This window comes from Sminthopsis crassicaudata, chromosome 3 (genome assembly GCF_048593235.1).
Source record: "Sminthopsis crassicaudata isolate SCR6 chromosome 3, ASM4859323v1, whole genome shotgun sequence".
Lineage (NCBI taxonomy): Eukaryota > Metazoa > Chordata > Mammalia > Dasyuromorphia > Dasyuridae > Sminthopsis > Sminthopsis crassicaudata.
The window spans coordinates 1402447-1420863 of record NC_133619.1 but is presented as its reverse complement, the minus strand read 5'-3'; the positions used below and the strand labels follow the sequence as shown (position 1 = coordinate 1420863).

At 58.2% G+C, this 18417-nt stretch overlaps 1 protein-coding gene across 2 annotated transcripts in view; it reads right to left on the bottom strand.

The window, feature by feature from the left end:
- Positions 1 to 18417, bottom strand: part of ANKFY1 (ankyrin repeat and FYVE domain containing 1) — a 51362-nt gene that overhangs the window by 8143 nt on the left and 24802 nt on the right. For both annotated transcript variants that reach the window (XM_074297773.1, XM_074297772.1), the window contains exons 5-24: positions 17898 to 18021; positions 16390 to 16539; positions 16086 to 16251; positions 15461 to 15665; positions 14270 to 14338; positions 12694 to 12893; positions 12154 to 12251; positions 11181 to 11391; positions 10484 to 10582; positions 10080 to 10233; positions 9018 to 9186; positions 8662 to 8780; positions 8064 to 8220; positions 6182 to 6382; positions 4953 to 5129; positions 4321 to 4468; positions 4087 to 4177; positions 3281 to 3405; positions 2953 to 3099; positions 2740 to 2830 (exon numbers count right to left, since the gene is read on the bottom strand). In XM_074297773.1, coding sequence (XP_074153874.1) covers positions 2740 to 2830; positions 2953 to 3099; positions 3281 to 3405; positions 4087 to 4177; positions 4321 to 4468; positions 4953 to 5129; positions 6182 to 6382; positions 8064 to 8220; positions 8662 to 8780; positions 9018 to 9186; positions 10080 to 10233; positions 10484 to 10582; positions 11181 to 11391; positions 12154 to 12251; positions 12694 to 12893; positions 14270 to 14338; positions 15461 to 15665; positions 16086 to 16251; positions 16390 to 16539; positions 17898 to 18021 — 2901 coding nt within the window. The remainder of the gene's footprint in view (positions 1 to 2739; positions 2831 to 2952; positions 3100 to 3280; positions 3406 to 4086; positions 4178 to 4320; positions 4469 to 4952; positions 5130 to 6181; positions 6383 to 8063; positions 8221 to 8661; positions 8781 to 9017; positions 9187 to 10079; positions 10234 to 10483; positions 10583 to 11180; positions 11392 to 12153; positions 12252 to 12693; positions 12894 to 14269; positions 14339 to 15460; positions 15666 to 16085; positions 16252 to 16389; positions 16540 to 17897; positions 18022 to 18417) is intronic.

Here is an 18417-nt window from a genome sequence, read left to right as displayed (position 1 = left end):
TCTTCAATAATATAATTTTTGTGCTATGTATGGTTTGATATATGTAATGCACGTTTTTTTCCTGTCTTGGACGTGGTGCACATTCCAGGTCATAGGAATTCTTATTCACTTTTTGGGTAATAATCGGTTTTCTCCTTCTGACTTTTCCTTCTCAGTCCCTTTTGCTGCTGGAGCTTCATCCAGATCATGATCAATAACTCTGGGTATCTTCTACGTCTTGTCTATTTTACACACACCTTGCCCTCAGCTCTCTTGCTTATTTCACCTCTGCAGCAATTCTTGTCTATTTCACCTCTGCAGCAATTCTTGTCTATTTCACCTCTGCAACAACTCTTGTCTATTTCACCTCTGCAACAACTCTTGTCTATTTCACCTCTGCAACAATTCTTGTCTATTTCACCTCTGCAACAACTCTCGTCTTTATCACCTCTGCAGCACCTCTCGTCTATATCACCTCTGCAGCACCTCTCGTCTATATCACCTCTGCAGCACCTCTTGTCTATATCACCTCTGCAGGATCTCTCTTCTGTCCCTGCCCCCTGACCTGGTGCAAGGCTCCCTTACCTTACAATGAGACTCCTACACAGCGGCTGGGGCTGAGAGAGGAGGGTAGATCTGTCTGCCTCAAGTCTCTCTCCACTCCAGTTAATCCTACATTCAGGTGTTAAAGTGATTTTCCTAAAACAGAACTAACCACATCACTTTCCCTGAGTCTTCTTCCTCCGACAAAAATTAAAATAAACCTACATTCAACAAACTGCAGAGGCTCTCTTGCCTCCAGGAGCAAATACTAAAATTTCTAATTGCATTCTAAAGTCTTTCATGACTTGCTCCCTTTGAACTTTCCAGACTTCTTACACCTAACTCCCCCAGCACTTCTGGATATTCCTAAAACAAGACATTTTACACTCCAACTCGAGTATGGCTGTCCTTTCATTCTTGGAGTTCTTTCCCTCTTCACCTTCACCTCTCAGATTCCCTGGAATCCTTCAACCAACCAATAAACTGATAAACACTTACTAAGCACCTACTATGTGCCGGGCACTGTGCTAAATGATGGGGGACACAAAAAGAGGCAAAAAGATAGTCCGTGTTCTCAAGGAATTCACAATCTAATAAGGGAGAAAAGTAAAGCTATACAGAGGATAAACAAGAAATAATGAATGGAGAAAAGGCACTAAAATTAGGAGAAATCGGGGAAAGGTTCTTATAGAAGGGAGATTTTAGTTTGGAATTAAGGAAGCCAGGGGGGTCAGTAATCGGAGCAGAGGGAGGGGAGCATTTCAGGCACAAAGGCCAGGCCGAGAGCACTGGGCCCAGAGATGGAGAGGCTGGCTTGTTTGGCATAACGGTAGCTGATGTCACTGGGAATAAAGCATAAAACTGGAGAGGTGGGGGGGGGGGGGGGGGTCACAAAAGGCTTCAAAAGCCAAACTGAGCAGGTTGTAGGTATTTGATCCTGGAGGCACTGGGAGCCCCTGGAGTTTACTGAGTAGAAGATTTGTGTGAAGTGATCAAAGTGAACTTGAGGAAAATCCATTTGGGGGCAGAATGGAGGTAGGGAGGTGGGGAGAGCCTTGCGGCAGGCGGAGCCTTCGGCAGGTTACTGTAATGGTCCCAGAGTGAGGGCTCAGCTAAAGTCCCATCTCCAAATCTTATTCTCGATCTTCCTTCATCCTCCTGCTTTTCTGCCCAAACACCCTTGAATCTTGCCTTTCTCCTAGTTTGGCTGTCTAGCTCCTGCTCACGTTAGACTGAGAGCTTCCTGGGCTAGGACTGCATTTTCTGCCTTTCTCTGCACCCTTAGCGGGAGCTCTATAAATGCTGCTTCTTTTCTCTTCCCCTAGCTACCAGTTAGTGCTTTCTGACTAACCCTCATCAACATAATGTGCCGCGTCCCCCCAGTTCCAGAGGATGAACGAAAGGACATAAAAGGGGTTAGCTGAGGGGCCCCAGCACGGCGGCCAGCTTAGAGCAGGCCTGGGGAACCTTTGTTCTGCCGAGGGCCATTTGGATGTTTATAACGCCATTTGTGGGCCATGCAAAATCATCAACGTACAGAACTCGAGCAGCGGGAGGCTGCTGTCACCTGCAGTTTCCTGGGCAGGGCCAGACCAAATGATTGTGGGGGTCTCATAGTTTTAGACCGACTGTGGATCCACTGAGGAGCCCCCCACAGAGGGAGTAGGGCCCCTAAGCCCAAGCTGAAGGAGCCAGGGAGGATCAGTTAGGGGAAGCACGGCGGGTGACAGCTGAAGGGCTTGCCAGAGGGGAGACGTGTACTGGTTGACCTCAGACTGGGTCTGGATATCAGGAAGCCCCCACTTATGAGACCCGTCCCTGCAACTGCAAGGATCATCTCCTCGGCGAGTGGTGAGCTTCCCCTTCCCTGGAGGTCTTCAAGCAAAGGGAAGATGGGCACAGGGGTCAGGCTTGGGTTGGACCAAAAGACCCCTGTGGCGTCAGTGCCCTGCCTCTTGCCTTCCTCCGGGCTCAGAAATCTCCAGAGTCCTGAGGACCACATGGTTCTCATGAGCTGGGGTCTCTGGAGGTTTATAGAGGGACCATCCCGCCCACACCCTCATTTCCCGGCTATCTCTGCCTGCTGGGGCGGCCCGGGCCCAGTTTGGGGGGGCCTGGCCTGGCTCAGAGGGCCCCAGCTTTGACCATCATGCTCCCTTGGCGCTCTCTCCCTCTTACTTGGCACCCACCCCGGGGCGAGAGCAGCCCCAGCCTTACCAGTGATGCTTCCGTGTTGTGACCCCAAACTTGGCCGCGCATTCGTAGCAGTTGGAGCCGTCGCACCAGGGAGGTTCCTTGGAGAGCATGTCTAAAGTGGGGAGACAGCCAGGCGGGATCCGTTAAGTCCTGGCTGCCAGGGACCCGGTACTCACCGGGTGCCTGGGGGATGGGAATCATGGGGGAGGGAAGAGGCAGGTGCAGCCCACTCACCCAGGAGCCGGAACAGAAGCTGCTTCGTGGCCACCTGGTAGTTGAAGATGTTGACTCCCTGGTTGTTGTGAGCGCCCAGGCGAGCCCCTGCACGCACGATTGCCCGGCACAGGTTGGCATTGCCCTTCATGTAGGCCAAAAGCAGCACTGAAACGGGCAGAAGGGCACGATGGGCACCCCTGCAAGCAGCCGGGGTCTCACCGCCATCCTCCAGGTGTGGCCAGCAGCCCGCCCTGCCCCATGTGCCCCGGAACGACCTCGCTTGGGCTCTTCGTGCCCAGCCTCTCTGCTTCCACACAAGGCTGACGCGCCCGGGCCATCCCCTCACCTGTGTTCCCTTCGGCATCGGGTTTGTCCAACGGGTATTCGGGCATGCACTCCAGGAAAAGCTCAAAGATGGCGGCCGCGTTCTCTTTGCCGTAGTGGCCCAGAATGTGTAACGGTGACTGGCCCCTAAAGACAGGGTGGGGGGGAGGAGGTGTCGGCCATGGCGTCACAGCCAGAGGGCGGCCTTCGCTGTGGCTGTCCTGGAGGCCCTTCCCACAAGGGATGTCTCGGGGCTGAGCCGGGCAGAGGAGGGTCAGACCCACCTGAGCAGGCTCAGGCAACAAGCGCTGATTGAGCACTTACTGTTTCCTGAGAAGGGGACTACAGAGAAAGGCCAGAACTGGCTCCCTGATCACCAACATGAGGGGGGGGGTAACCAGAGCGCGACACTGGGGGCCTGCGGGGGAGATGGCGCTGCCAGGAACATGCCCCAGCCAGTCCTCTAGGGCACAAACAAGACTAACAGAGAGGGAGGCAGGACCTCAGGAGCCCGAGAGTGCTCAGGCGTGGGGTGTATGCTGTCGGGGCAGACTGGGCAAGAGACTGACCAAGAGAAAGGGAAGAGGCAGAAGGGTCCGGGGCTGAGGAGGGTAGGCCCAGGTCAGAGGTGTCCAGCGGAGGAAGAGGACGGTGCCGGATGCCAATCACACAGGAAAAGGAGTGACAAAGGGGAGGCCCCACCTCCTTCCTGGCCTGCTGGCACGGTGGTCGCTCTTCCCCAGGGCAGGTGGGGCCCTCCGGCCCCCAGGCTCCAGGCCCTCCCCCATTTCCCCCCCAGACAGAGCTGCTGCCGCAGGTAACGCTCACCTGAGATTGAAGGCCTCGGCATCCACGCTGCACTCGGTCAGGAGGGCCCGGATGGTGCTCAGCCGACCGTGCATGACCGCAAGATGGAGAGCTGCAGAGAGAGGTAGGCATCCCTGTGACCAGAGGCCGCCCGGATGGGGCACCCACCCCTGGCCTCCCTCCCGTGCCCCCCTGGCCCGAGGCCGGGGAGCTGCCGGCAGTCTGGGGCCGAGCGGCCCGAGCCGGTCACCTTACCGTTATTCCCGTTCTCATCCACAGCGGAGAAGTCGACCCCGTTCTCCAAGAGCACCGAGCAGATGGTGGGCAGGTCTTGCTGGGCGGCCAGGTGCAGGGCTGTCTGGCGGTGCTTGGTCAGCTCGTTCACCTTGGCCCCTGCAAGAAGCTGGCACGAGAGCTGGGCGTGAGCGCGCTTTGGGTTGGAAGCGTGGCTCACACCAGCACGGGCACCTCCCCTCCTGTAACAGCCACTTCCCGGGGGCTCTGAATGCCCACTGAGGAGCCAGGTTGACACGATGGCATCTGGGGGCCCGACGACGCTGAGCGCACTGGCACTGGACTCTTGGGTTCCCCCTGACCACCCCCCCTACTGCAGCCAGCATGGGGGCCACAGTGCCCGAGGTCCTGGAGGTGCGCAAACCCGAGTTCAAATGCAGCCTCCAACAGCGAACCTTCTTCTGCCCCAGTTTTCCTCGACTCTAACTCACAGGCGCCAACAACTGTGTCCTGGCTGCCAGGCCCTTGGCACAGCACCCGCCTCCCATCAAGTAGTCGTCGTCCCCTTTGCTCAGGGGGCTCAGGCTGCCCCTCCTCCCTCCCCATACCGCAGGCCCCTGGAGGGCAGGGGGGACCCAGCTTCCAGACCGTACCAGGTTGCGGACGATGATCTCAGACCCCGCCTGGACCGCCAAGTGGAGGGGAGTCAGCTTCGAGGCGTCCTGGACTCGGGAGTTCACGTTGGCCTGGACGCTGATGAGGAACAGCACGCTCTCGATGTCCGAGTTCTGCACGGCCACGTGGAGGAAGTTCCGGCCCTTGTTATCTACCTGCGACGGGGAGCACGGATGGTGAAGGGCGGTCAGCACGGGGGTGCCTCGGACACCCAGTTGGCCCAAGCCTCCGAGGCTCGTGAGGGGTGATGGGGACCGGCCCCCAGTAGTGGGGCACAGTCAGAGGGGCCGAGTGGGCAACGGTTGTCAGGCGGGCCAGGCTCCCAAGGAGGAGACAGCAGGACCAGGTCCTCATACAATGGGTACCGAAGCAGAGAACGGGTGCGGGGCTGCGGCGGCCGAGGCCTCTCTCACACACTCATGGACTTCGTGCCCGCCTCGGGAGAGGCCGGGTCGCCAACCTTCAGGAGGGCACCTGTGACCCTTCCGCCCCCCACACCTTTGGACTGTGCCTCAGCAGGGAGGGAACAGCTGGGTGAGACATATGTCTGGGCACATGTGGGCACAAACCCCCCGTGCGGGGTGCCACTCATCAGGCCACCCAGGAGCAGCACAGGCGAGAGCGCCACTCGGCCCAGAAATCGCCAATGTTCCCAAGACACCAGGCGGGAGGTCCTGAGGGGCTTTTCCCACACACGACAAACATCCGGGCACAGTTCCAGCAAAACAGGCCCGGGAATGCACAGCAAAGAGCCTTTTCTAAGCACATGGCCGACAGAGGCACACACCCCGTGCACACGCTCCCAGTGTCCTGCCCTCAGTGACCCCACAACTCTGGGGGTGACTTGGTCCGTGCCCATCAGTCAGTGGGCACTAATGAACCACCTCCTCGGGCCTGCCCAGCCCAGAGGCTTAATCCTGGGGACGCGGGGCAGCCGGCACTTTTCACTCAGTGGTGCCTTGGGCCCTGTGTGGGCTCTAGTTGTGGCCCTAAGTCTCCTCCTCTCAGGCTGGGCCGCTCTCACAAAATGAATGAACGAACAAACAAAGGGATGCAGAAGGGTTCGTTCGCTGCGTCCCAGCCATCCCCGGGTTGATCACTGGGGACCCAGAGACCAAAGCTGAGCCCAGTCTTGCTCCCAATGTAAAACGTGCCCCCACCCCGTCCAAGCCCCGGTGTGGTCCGACTGCCCGCCTCGTTTGCCCACCTGTTCAGCAGCTCCGGGCTCTCGCTTCAGGATGGCTTCCGCCGCCTTATTGTTCTTGTAAGTCATCGCACAAGCGAACGGGGTCAGGCCTTGGCGGTCCCGGACGTTCAGGCGGATGTCAGGGTGGGAAATCAACAACTGGATGATGACACTCTGCTGGTTGCTAATAGCAACATGAATCGGTGTCCGCCCCTCAGCATCCTGGAGGGAAGCCAAGAATTGCTTTCTTTTACGTTTTTTAATAATGTTTTATCCCTCCATTATAAAACAATTTTTTTGTTCTTTTAAAGTTTTGCGTTCCAAAGTCTATCCCTCCCATCCTCCTCTCCCCGAGACATAAGTTATAAATGTGCAAGTGTAGAAAGCACTTCCATGTTAGTTGTTTTGAATAAAAAGACTCAAAGAAAAGAAAAAAATGAACAAGACAGTGAGGGAGAGTCCTCCTTGGCCTGTATCCATCGCGGCGGCTCGTGCTCTGGAGCGCACGTCCTGGATCACTGCAGCGCCGAGAGCAGCCAGGTCCTCCCCGGTCCCTCTTCAAACACTCTCGCCGTCGCTGGGAACGACGCTCGCCCGGCTCTGTTCACTTTGCTTTCCATCGGTTCTTGTAGGTCAATCCGAGTTTTTCTAAAATCCTCTGCTCACCCTTTCTTATAGTGCAATAATCCTCCACCCCAATCCTATCTCCAGTTGTTCAGCCGCTCCTCAGGTGTCCCTTTGATTTCCAATTCTTTACCACCATAAAAAGAATATCAAGTTTTATGCAAATAGGTTCTTTTCCCTTAAAAAAAAAAAAAAATCTCTTTGGGACACGAGCCTGGCCGTGGTCTCGCTGGGTCAAAAAGGACATATGGTTTCGTGGCCCTTTGGGCTCAGCTCCAAATCGCCCTCCAGAAAACACGAGTGCATTAGCGTCCCAGTTTTTCGACATCCCTCCAACATTTATCATTTTCCTTCTCTGTCACCTTCGCCAATTTGAGAAGTATATGGTGGGGGGAGTTCAGGCTTGTTTGGATTCCCAGTTCTCTAAGCAATAGTGATCTGGAACATTTCTTCATATGATTATAAAAAACTGTGATTCCTTTGTTTGAAAACTGCCCGTTTGTACCTTTGGGCCATTTGTCAATCGGAGAATGTCTTGGATTTTTATAAAATCAACTCCATTTCTCTATATATTTAAGAAATCAGATCTTTATCAGAAATAATGTGCTGTAAATGGTTTTCTCCAGTTTTCTGTTTTCCTAATTTTGGTTGCATTGATTTTGTTTGTAATTTTTTATGTACCCAAATTTACCCATTTTGCCTTATCTGATGCTCTCTGTATTTCTCCCCTTTCCCCGAGATCTGCCAGATGAACCATTCCTCGCTCTCCCACTCGCCGATGGCATCTCCCTTGTGTTTAAAGCCCGTGCCTAATCCGACTTCATCTAGGTTCACGGTGAGAGATGCTGGCCAAGAGCTAGTTTCCAGAAAGGTCAGAATTTCAACGTCCATTTTAAAAGCATTTTTTCTCACATCAAGGAGATGGAGACAATGCGTCTGAACGTTCTTTGTGCAAGGACGCAAACTCGGCGACTCTTTCGAGAAGAATAAAAAGCTCCAGTTTGGATCATATTTTCCAATTAAAAAACACAGAGGAAACGTACTGAAGACAAGTCAGGCCAGGCCTTGGGAGGCCCCTGAAGCAGCTGGTCCAGCCCAAGAGACGTGGCTAGTGGCCCTGGGCTAGCCCCAGAGGGACCACAAGGATACCTCCATCAGCAAGCTGGGCTTTAATCAAACCAAGCAGGAGCCAACGACTGGCCTGGTCTCGGCATCTCCAGGGCGGCTCCCACCCCACCCCCGGCCGGTGACCTCTGCCTCCCTCCTCTCAGCTCCGTACCTGCACGCTGACGTTGGCCCCAAACTCCAGGAGGCACTGGACCGTCTCCTCCAGGCCCCAGGAGGCCGCCAGGTGCAAGGGGGTCTGCCCGTCTCTGGCTTCTTCGTCCCCTTCTCCGTTAGCCCCTGGCTGTCTGGGACTGTTCACGTCACAGCCGCTGCGAGGAAGGAGGCCGACGGGGCTCAGTTAGGTGCCATGCCCCATCCGGGAGGGGAGGCTGTCCGGAAGCTTCCAGACTCCACCAGACAACCCCAAGAAGACCTTTCCAGGGCCAGCAGCAGAGACCAAGAGTCTCCTTCTCTCCCACATCAACATGACCTCTGCCTCTGGCCACCCCGGGATTACTGGAGAACTGGAAAGGCTTCGTTTGGAGAAGGAAGCTTTGGGAGGTGATGGGCACAGGGGAAGAGGAAACCACCTGTGGCCTCAGGGAGCCGGGGGACGGAGGGGCTGTCTCCCCAGGAATGACTCGTTCATCAGAGAAATGGCCCCAGAGACAAGCGCTCCAAGGAGCGTCCCAGGCACGGGGACCCACCGCCAGATGGAAGGGTGCCCTGGGGAGCCGGGCAGCCCGGGGAGGATGAGGGAGGGCTCCTACCTGCGAATGAGGAAGCAGGAGACCGCCTCGTTGTTCTCGTCGATGGCTCGGTGCAGAAGCGTCTGGAGGCACCCGCCCGGGCCAGGGCCCCAGCACGTGGCATCGCAGCCGTGCCTCACCTGGAGAGACCCCAGAAAGCGCTGGCTGCCCGGCCTCTGTTGACCCTCTCAGACAAGATTGGGTCTGATAACCCCTCCCTCACCAGCTTCTAAATCCCCTGATAAGCTCACAGTAATCTCCTTTCTCTGTCCCTTCCCCTCCAGGCCAGTCTGTGGGCACCGGTGCCCACTCTCCCCCACACCTGGGCAGCTGGAACTCTGGCCCTTCACCCGCTGTCTCCAGGCCTGCTATCTCACCAGAGTAGAGGCGATGTCTTCCAGGTCACTTGCTAGGGCGAGCCACAGCGGGGGGTTTCCCTGGTCATCCAGAACGGACATGTCGGCCCCGCGGGTACAGATGGCGTCAACCACCAGGGGAAGCTGGTTTCTGATGGCCAGCTGAAGGGCAGTCTCGCCATCCTGGGTCCTACGAGAGCCCACCCACACAGCTGCATTAACACCATAAGATCCCTGGGGCCAGCCGGGTTCAGGCCACAAGGACGGCCCCTGTCGGGCCTGGCCGGTCTCTCGCTCTCTGCCTCTACCCACGCCACGGGAGCCGGGACAGCCCGGCCACACGCTCACACTTCTCTTGTTCCATTCAGGGCGGGTGCGATGCTAACGCCTCACGCCCTCCCAGACAGGACCCAAAGTCAGACGTGGCCGCCTGCGGCGGGGCCCGACGGGACAGGGGTTGGAGCCGCCCCTTTGGGCCCACAGCCAGGCCTTGAAGGAGGCACAGAGACGTGCACTTTTTTGCTGTTGTTCGTTTGTATTTTGTTTTCTTATTCATTTTCCTTCCTTTTTGACCTGACTTTTCTTGTGCAGAATGATAACTGTACAAATGTTTACACATGTCGGATTTAACACGGATTTTAACAGGTCTAACATCCCGTGGATCGCTCGCCATCTAGGGCAGGGGAAAACGTGGAAGCCGAGGTTTTGTGAGGCCTAAGGTGAAAAATGATCCGTGCACACATTTGGAAATGAAAAAGCTAAAAGAATATTGAAATAATAAAAAAAAAAAGGATGGAAGAAGCAACTTCTAGTCACGGGCACGACCTGCACAAAGGACTGCAGGCGGCAGAGCACAGGGTGGGCGCAAGGAGGAAGGGGCTGCCGGCTACGGGGAGGAACTGGGGGGGGGGGGTAGAGGAAGGGGGGTTATTCTTCGGAAAGGGGGAGCCGGGGGGACTCCAGGATGAGAACACCGGATTTGGGCCCCGCCTCAAAAGGAGTGAGCACCAGGAAGGCCCGAGGCGGCCATACTGTCTGATGTCCCACAGAAGGCTCCAAAGGCCCCGCCCTGGCTCAGCTCACCGGATGTTGATGTCAGCCTGGTGCTCCAGGAGGAAGAGGGCGCTCTTGTCGTCCTGACGCCGGATGGCCATGTGCAGCAGCGTCTGCCCGTCGGGCATGGTGTCGTTGATGGAGGCCCCCGACCCCAGGAGCTGGGCCGCTATCGTGTGCATGCCTGCAACAGGCCCCGGTCAGCCGCTGCCCCCACCCCCAGGGTCCCACTTCTCCAGTGTGGACAACGCCCTCAGTGCCAGGACACGGCAGGCCCCAGGAGGGCACGGCAAGGGCGATGGCAACCCTCCTAGATGCCAGGGTCCACAGCTAACCCCTTTATTTAGCAGAGGAGAGTGGTGCCCTGGGGCCCAGGGGGGGGGTGTCCTGGCAACGTCTACAAGTCCAAGACAAAAGCCCGCACGGGGCCTTACCTGTCCACAGTGCCAGCCCCAGCACAGTCTGGTCCCTGGAATCCTTGAGACTGAAGTCCGGGATGATTTGCAGGGAATTGAGCGCATGGAGGGCATTAGCTGAAAGGAAAGGCAAAAACATGGCAGCCACTTGCGGGCTTCTGGGAAATCCCATTATCCACAGCTATTCTGACATCCCTCTGAATTCCTGTCCTGAGAAATGCTGGTACAGGGCCGCCCAGTGTGGCGTGCCCACATTGAGAGGGCACTGGCTCAGGACTGCCCGGCGTGGCTTGTCCACATCGGAGAGCAAAGCCAGAGGTCAAGATCCAAAGAAACACGAGGTAGACAAATCCAGAAGCCTCCACCCAGGTGTTCACTGGGACGCCGTGCCCGACCTGTGGCACTGATGAGCACGAGGGAGGACCCCCGCACCGGCCCCCTGCCCCATACGGCCATCCCTGGGCTTTCCTCCTTAATTCCTCAAGGGCCCACCACTCTATCCTGGGGCAACCCAGACCCAGCACTGGTGCAGAGCAGACCCCAGGAAGCCCCCTTATACCATGGAGCCCTTTGGCCCGGACCCCCACCCCTTTACCAGAATCTCCCTACTCCTGAGCTGTTGCAGCTCAGCTGTTCACACAAGATGCTCGGTGGATTCTCTGGGATGGGAAAACCACCAGGCCGCCCGCCCCCTCCCTCACCCTGGGGGACTCACCTTTCTGCTCCAGGATGACAGACACCACGTCGGGGTGCTTGTAGGCTATGGCCATGTGCAGCGGGGTCTGCAGGTAGATGCCCTCGGCCAGGCCGGGGGCCGCGGGCGGGGCCTCCTCCGTCTGCAGGTTCGGGTTAGCGCCCTGCTGCAGGAGCTCGGCCGTCAGGGTGGACAGGCCGTGCCGGCAGGCCGTGTGCAGCGGCGTCTCTCCCTAAAGGGGGTCACATGGCAGGGGGGGGGTCTATGTGAAAACCACCCGTGAGGGGCTCGGGTACCCCCTGCCCCACTGAAACAGGGCCCCCAACCTCCCCCAACCCGAGGCAAGCAGCAGAAAGAAAACATCTCCATAATATGTGCGCCCCAAAAGGCAAACCCGAGACACCTGAAACGCCCGATACCCAGGCCCCGGACCCCAGGGCTAGACTCTAAATGTCAGAGGGTCAAGTGGGCCCAGGAGCCAGTGCAAGGAGATGGGCCGGGGGTCAAGGGCTCCTGCAAGGGGAAAAGGCTGAGGAGGAGGGGTGAAACCCAGGGGGCACAGGGTGAGGAGGGGGTTTCAGAAATGCCTGATCCTGAAGCGGAAGGGGCCGAGGAGCTCCGGGCCACCCTGTCCCGCCTGTCGGACAGGAGGATGGAGGGCCACGGGAGAAGTCAGCGCATGCCCAAGTTGAAAGCAAGAGTCAGAAAAGAACAAAGATGGGGAGCCGAGTGTAGAGCCCAGAGGAAGGAAGAGAGGTGACCGGGGGGGTCAGTAGGCAGTGGCTACCCCCAGGAGGGGGCAAGGTCATCGGAGAAAGAGAGCTCAGAGGGAGAGGATGGCTGGGCCTGAGGAAGGGAGCTGGGAGTAAGTCTCGGAGGGCTTCAGAGTCAGGGGGATGGGGAGACGTGACCAGACAAGGCCCCCGTGCTGCCCCCAATGTCCCGGTGGTACACGGCCTTAGGGCCTGAACAGACCCTGGCCCCTTGCACTCACCCATCGGTTCCTGTGGTTGACCTTGGCTCCGCTGGCTGCCAAGAAGAGGGCCGCGGCCTCGTTGCCCGAGCTGGCCGCCCGCTGCAGTAAGCAGTTCCCTGTGAGGATGACAGGACGCCCATGGGTGGATCGCCATGCCATGCCGTTGGCGGCTGGGAGAAGCTTCCAGGAATGGTGGCTCAGGACAGGTCAGTGCAGGGGGCAGCCAGGGCAAGGACAGGGAAAGCAGGGCCAGGATACTGGGCACTCAAGGCGGCCAAGGCCAGGGTGGGGGCTGAGGAGGCCCGGGAGGTCCTGCATCCCCGGATCAGGAGGGAGCCAAGGGCAAAGGGACACACAGGCGGGTCTGGGTCGAAGCCCCGGCCCTCGAGGGAGTGTAGTCATGTGTGACCGGTGGGACTCTGGGACTGCCTGCGGCACCGCTACGCCGGAAGCCGAGCACCATGGGCGTCCTGTAACGGACGCCCAGGCAGGGCAAGGCCGGAGGAGCCGGGCCAAGGCCCTCCAGGGTCTGCAGGCTTCGCGCCCCTGCCCACCTACCCGTCACCGTGTCGGGCGCGTCCGTGTGGCTGCCCCGCTGAATCAGTCTGGCTGCATAGCTGTTCTCATCGAAGGAGGTGCCGTTGACCACAGGCGCGTCGTCGAAGGGGTTCACCGCTTGGTCCGAAGACACCGTGATGTACTGGACAGCCAGCCACAGGGCCGTGCTGCCCTCGTGGTCCTTGAGCTCCAAGTCCAGCCTAGGGAAACCGAGGAGAGGCCCCTGAGACCCCGCCCGAATGGGCACCCGTCTCATCCAGGGCTCTCCCACACGCGCGACTCGAGAACTTTGGTTCCCTCCTGGGAAACCCGCCTGTCCCTCTCCTCTGGGCACTTAACTGGGGGACGACTCGCATTCTGGCTCTGTTGCAGAAACGAGGCCCCGGCTGTAAATCTGGCTTCCCAGGATCCTTCCTTTCCCACTTCGGTCAGACTGCTTTTGTCGCTTCTTGCAGCCCAAAGTCTCCCTTCTGCATCCCGTCATGTTCGGTCCCGCCCCCGCCCTGAGATCTGAGGTGACTCTTCCTGGCGCTCCCGCTACGGTGTCATGTGCACGTCTGACTCGCGAACCCGCTCTGACCTTGCGCTTGTATGACTTGGGTCAGGGCTCAGTTTCTGCCCCACGGTTCCCAGTTTTTGTCAGACAGCGAGTTCTTCTCCCCAAAGCCGGGTCTCTGGGTCTGTCCATCACTAGATGGCTACGACCGCCGACTGTTGGGTCTCGTACACGTACCCGTTCCACTACGCTCCGGCTTTGATGAGCGCCGCTTTATAACACAGGTCTACGCCCAGCATGCTTTTTTTCCCCACTTATTCCCTTGACATTTAAAAAAAATTTTTTTCTTCACCTTTTGCTTTTGCAGCTGGATTTTGTGAAGATTTTGCTCGCACTATGAAGTAATTTTTTGGTAGTTTGATTTCCACAGCACTGAGGAAGCAGATCAGTTTAGGTAAAATTGTCATTTTTGTTCCTGGGTTTGTCTCAGCCAGGAGTCTCGCAAATGGAACTTCTCTGTCTCTTGCTGCTGGACTTTGTGGGTGACCCCTAGAAATGCCCAGGACTTCTGGGAGTTTATTTTCTATTCTGCAACTTTGCTAACGCCATAACCTGTTCCAGGTAGTTTGTTTACTTGATTCTCCAAATTTACCGTCACGTCACCTGCAAGGAGTGAGCGTTTTGCTCCGACCTCCCCTAATTCCTTCTGTTTCTTTTCTTGTCTCATCACTCAGGTAAGGGCCAGCGGTGAGAGTGGGCGCCCTCGCTTAAGCTCCCCCCCCCTCTGGTGCTGATTTCTCTAGTTTCTTAGTAAGAACGGGTGCCAGGTCTCCCCAAAAGCTTTTCCTGCGTCCCCTGAGATAATCGCACGACTTTGGGAGCTTCGTCAGCGCCACGCTGCCCCTCACGCCGACAAACTCGAGAGCTCCCGTGGGCAGGCTGTTTCTGACAGACGTGGCGCCCCCAGTGGACACGGCGGCCGGGCTGCTGCACGTGGCTGGGGCTGTCAGGACCTCAATTCCCAGGAAGGCCCTGAAGTCTCGGCAGGGCCCGGCCCCCCGCTGTTACCCGGGTACGTACTGTTTGCACTGCAGGAGCTGACTGAAGACGACGTCGTTCCGGGCAATGATCGATGAATGCAACGGAGTCCTGCCAGAAGAACAAGCGGGACACAGTCACCTCAATTGCCTTCTGGGGGGGAGGGCATCGATGCGGTGGGAGGCTGCCCCCCCCCCCCCGCCCTGGCCAGCCCGGCAACCACTGACCCTTGAGGCCTGCTTCCAGGCCCGCCGACTCACAGAGGGCAGCTGTCATGAGCCTGGCCCGGTCCAGCTGGGGGTGGAGGCCTAGGGCAAGCCTGAGCCCGGTGACCTGGGCTGGGTCACCAGCCCACTTGCCTCCCCTGCCAGCCCTCACTGCCTCATCTCTGAAGTGAGTGGCAGGGGCCAAGCAGGAGCCCCCCCCCCAGCCTTTCGCGGTGGCCCCGGGAGGTGGGGGACCGGCCGAGGCTCCACACGGGGAGGAAGGCCGAGAGGGCGCTTACAGCCGGCTCCTCCAGATGTCCGGCTCTCCGGCAAACAACTACTAATGTGCTGATCCCTTCATTCCCCCCCCCCAGGCTAGAGTGCCAGCCAGACCCCCCTGAAGTGAAGGCCCCCTGGCCCATCTCCTCTCAGGCCCAAGGACAAGATGGGGGACATTTCAAAGCAACCAGCACATTGGAAGGGGCAAGGACCACATACGGTCTGGACCTCTGCCGCCCTGAGCTGTGAAGATGCAGCCCTAGGGATTCTGGCTGCTCTGGACGGGCCCCACGGGCAAGACGAGTCCTGGTGGCCAGCCTTGAGCCCTCCCTCCCCCATGGTTCTTTTAACTGTCTGAAAGGACCCAGCATGCTTTTGAGTTTCTTGCTTCCCCCAGCTAGGACAACAGCCCCCCCAAACACAGCTCAAGCTACCCTCAAGGCTGGGGGGCAATGTCCCCCCACTTCCACGACGATGACGTGTGGCAGGCCTCTTCATGTTGAGGCTCCAAGCTGAGCTCCAGGACAGGCTAGAGACCCCCTGGCCGAGGGCTAGATGGCTTGTTTAACAGGGTTCGACGCCACACACCGTGACCCCAAAGAGACAACAACACACAGGAAATCCTTGAGGGGCTAAACGGGTGGAGAGAGCTGAAGGGGAGACTGCCATCATGGGGGAGAAGGGGGCAGGGGGATCGGTCTGCCCCTCCGGCCCCCCAGGGAGCGCCCACCGAGAATCCCGCACTCACCTCCCTCGGGCGTCCTGCATGTTGGGGTTGGCCCCGGCCTGCAGCAGGGATTCGGTGATCCGCGCCATCTCGGAGGCGGCCTCCGCCGTGCCCTTCCTGCAGCTGGACGAGGCCACCAGGTGCAGCGGCGTCTCCTGGGCCCCCGCGGTGGCGGCGTTCACCAGGGCGCCGTTCTTGATGAGGAAGGTGGCTGAAAAGCTGTCTCCTGTTGAAGAGGGCCCGCAGGAAGATGTGACCCCTCTCTCCTGCATGCGCGCACTCCCACGCGGTCACTCGCACACACACTTGTGCGCACTCACACGCGGTCACTTGCACTCACACGCGGTCACTCGCACTCACACGCACGGTCACTCGCACACACACTTGTGCGCACTCACACGCGGTCACTTGCACTCACACGCACGGTCACTCGCACACTTACACTCTGGAGAGGAGGTATTCTTGCCTCCATCTACTACCCATCGCTGCCCCCTGCAGACCAGCCCAGGAGAAGCTCCTGGCACAGACCCTCCCCAACCTCAAGCTCCAGACAGCCACTATTCAGAGGACGCTGAGCCCCCTCCCCTCGGGTCGGCCTGGGAACCCAGCCCGTGGAGCCCAGGGCGCAGGCCATGGGGAGCCCCACCTCTCTGGATGGCTTTGTGCAGCAGGCTCCGGCCGCTCTTGTCCACCATGTCCACGTCCGCCCTGTGGCTCACGAGGGTGGTGGCGATGCTCTCCAGCCTCCGAGAAAGGGCGAGATCTAAGGCGAGGTCTCCGTTGGGATCCAGCTCGTTCAGCTTCAAGGGCAGCTGGTGCAAACGGGGCGGCCGGTGAGCCATCGGCAGGGACGTTTCCCTTGGGCTCAGCCGCTGCTCTCAGGGCCCTTGGCCCCCGCTCCCCTCCTCTCCCTCAGTCCCTGCTCCCCCCTCGGCCCCCCCGGGCAGCACCTGCGCGTCCATCTCAATGAGGTAGAGGAAGACGACGTCCTCGCGCTCCAGACGGATGGCCTTGTGCAGGGCGTGCTGCGTCTTGGAGCGGATCATCTGGTAGAGCAGCTGGGCGCTCATGCTGCTGAAGTCTTCCTTGCTCAGGTCATCCTGGGGGGGACCAGCCCGCCAGCTGAAGGATGCCGGCCGGCCACTGACCTCCCCCAGACTCACAGTGAATAGGAGGCAGAGCGGACCCCCTGGGTGGGACGTCTTTTAGCCGAGACACCAATTTCACCACTGAGGAGAGGTCCCCCTTCACATCCTGCCCTGCTCCTCCCGGAACAAGCCCTGACCCCCTGCCGCTACAGCACCCCGGAGCCCCACTTCCCATCCCACCCAACCGGGCCACCTCGCTCCCCCTCCTCATCCCTAGTGGGGGTGACTTCCCCAGCAGAATCCAAGGTCCCGCAGAGCAAGGAGGGCCCCCTTTCTGTCCCCCTAGCACCCCATGGCACACAGTAAGCACTGAATAAATGCTTTGTTGGTGGGTCCTGTCAAATAACTGTAAACCCCACCCTGTGCTCTCTCTTAGCCGGGAAGCCGGAGAGAAAATCAGTTCTAAAGACATGGAATCGGTTACAGTGAGGAGGGAAAAGGAGCCCCACTACGGACTCCGACGTCGGGGGAGCTCACCCACCCGATGGGAGCTATAACAGATGGAGGCCGGGACAGATCTTGCAGAAAGACCACAAGAACCAGCCCCGCCACAGCCCCAGTGAGAGTCAGGTCCCTGCTCCCACTGTACAGACGGGAAAACTGAGGAGGAGGCAGGTGTGCCAAAGCTCCCCCCACACGTGGGAAGGGAAACTGTTACTTAAGCGAGGGTGGCTGGGCCTTCTGCCATGACTCACTGACGACCCCCAAGTAAACCCAGGGAGCCCGGGCACCTCTTTCCCCCAGTACATTGCCACCTCTGAGGCTTCCTCTGGGTCCCCAGCTGTGGCCAAGGGTCGCCCCTCCCAGGAGGACCTCCTCCTCTCATCCCCTCCCCCTCAGCTTTCCAGGCCCTGCTCCCTCATCTCAGCAGCCAAAGGGCCTTCCCACAGTGCCGCCCTAGTCAAGAGACCCCGAGAGGCCTCAGCTCAGACCCACTGGACGTCAAATGTCCTTCAAAGTCGGCCTCCAACACGGTTTTATGTATGTGTATGTGTCCTCATAAACAGCCTTCTAAGTGCACAGACACACATCTCGTATAATACAAAACGGAATAGTATGTAAATAGATATGTCTAGGCAGGTGTCGGCCTGACCATACAAACTCCCCTCCCGCCCCCTAAGGACAATACTCCATCTCTGTGCCCGCCCCAGAAGGCCCTTTCTCCTCACTTCTGCCAGTCAGTTAATAAACATTTATGAAGCTATCGGCCCAGGGCAGGCCCTGCCCTCCAGGAGCCTGCCCCCTTGAGGGCCCCAGGGGGCTGGGATGGGGGCTGGGGGACCATGCAGGAGAGGGGGAGCAGAACTTACCCAGTGGCTGGCGATGATTTCCGCACAATAGTTCATCAGAGTGGTAGCATTCAGTTCTTCTGCAGTTTGATAGAAACGGATACAATTTCTCACATTTACCAAGGACATCACTCCTTTCTCACACCTACCCAAAGAAGAAGCAGACCAGGGATGAAGTGGGAAGCTCTCGCGAGTCGTGCCTCTCTAAGACAAAGAGCCAGCCAGTATTATGGGGATAAACTACTGGCCTTTCCGTAAAGCCAAGAGATCCACGCCGCCACTACTTTCTAGCACGCTAGAGATGCTAGCTGAAGGAATGAGCGGAGAAAAGTGAGGGGAAGGACCAAGCGCAGGCAAAAAGAAGGGATTCTGTGCGCCACCCACAAAACCCAGCAGGAAGAGATAGAAAGAGAAATCCCATTCAGAGTAACTACAGACTGTCCGAAACTCTTGGGAGACCACAGAGCAAGAAACACAATCAAAAAACCCTTTATAAAAATTTCATTTTCGTTTATTTCTTTAATATCACTGCTATTATTTC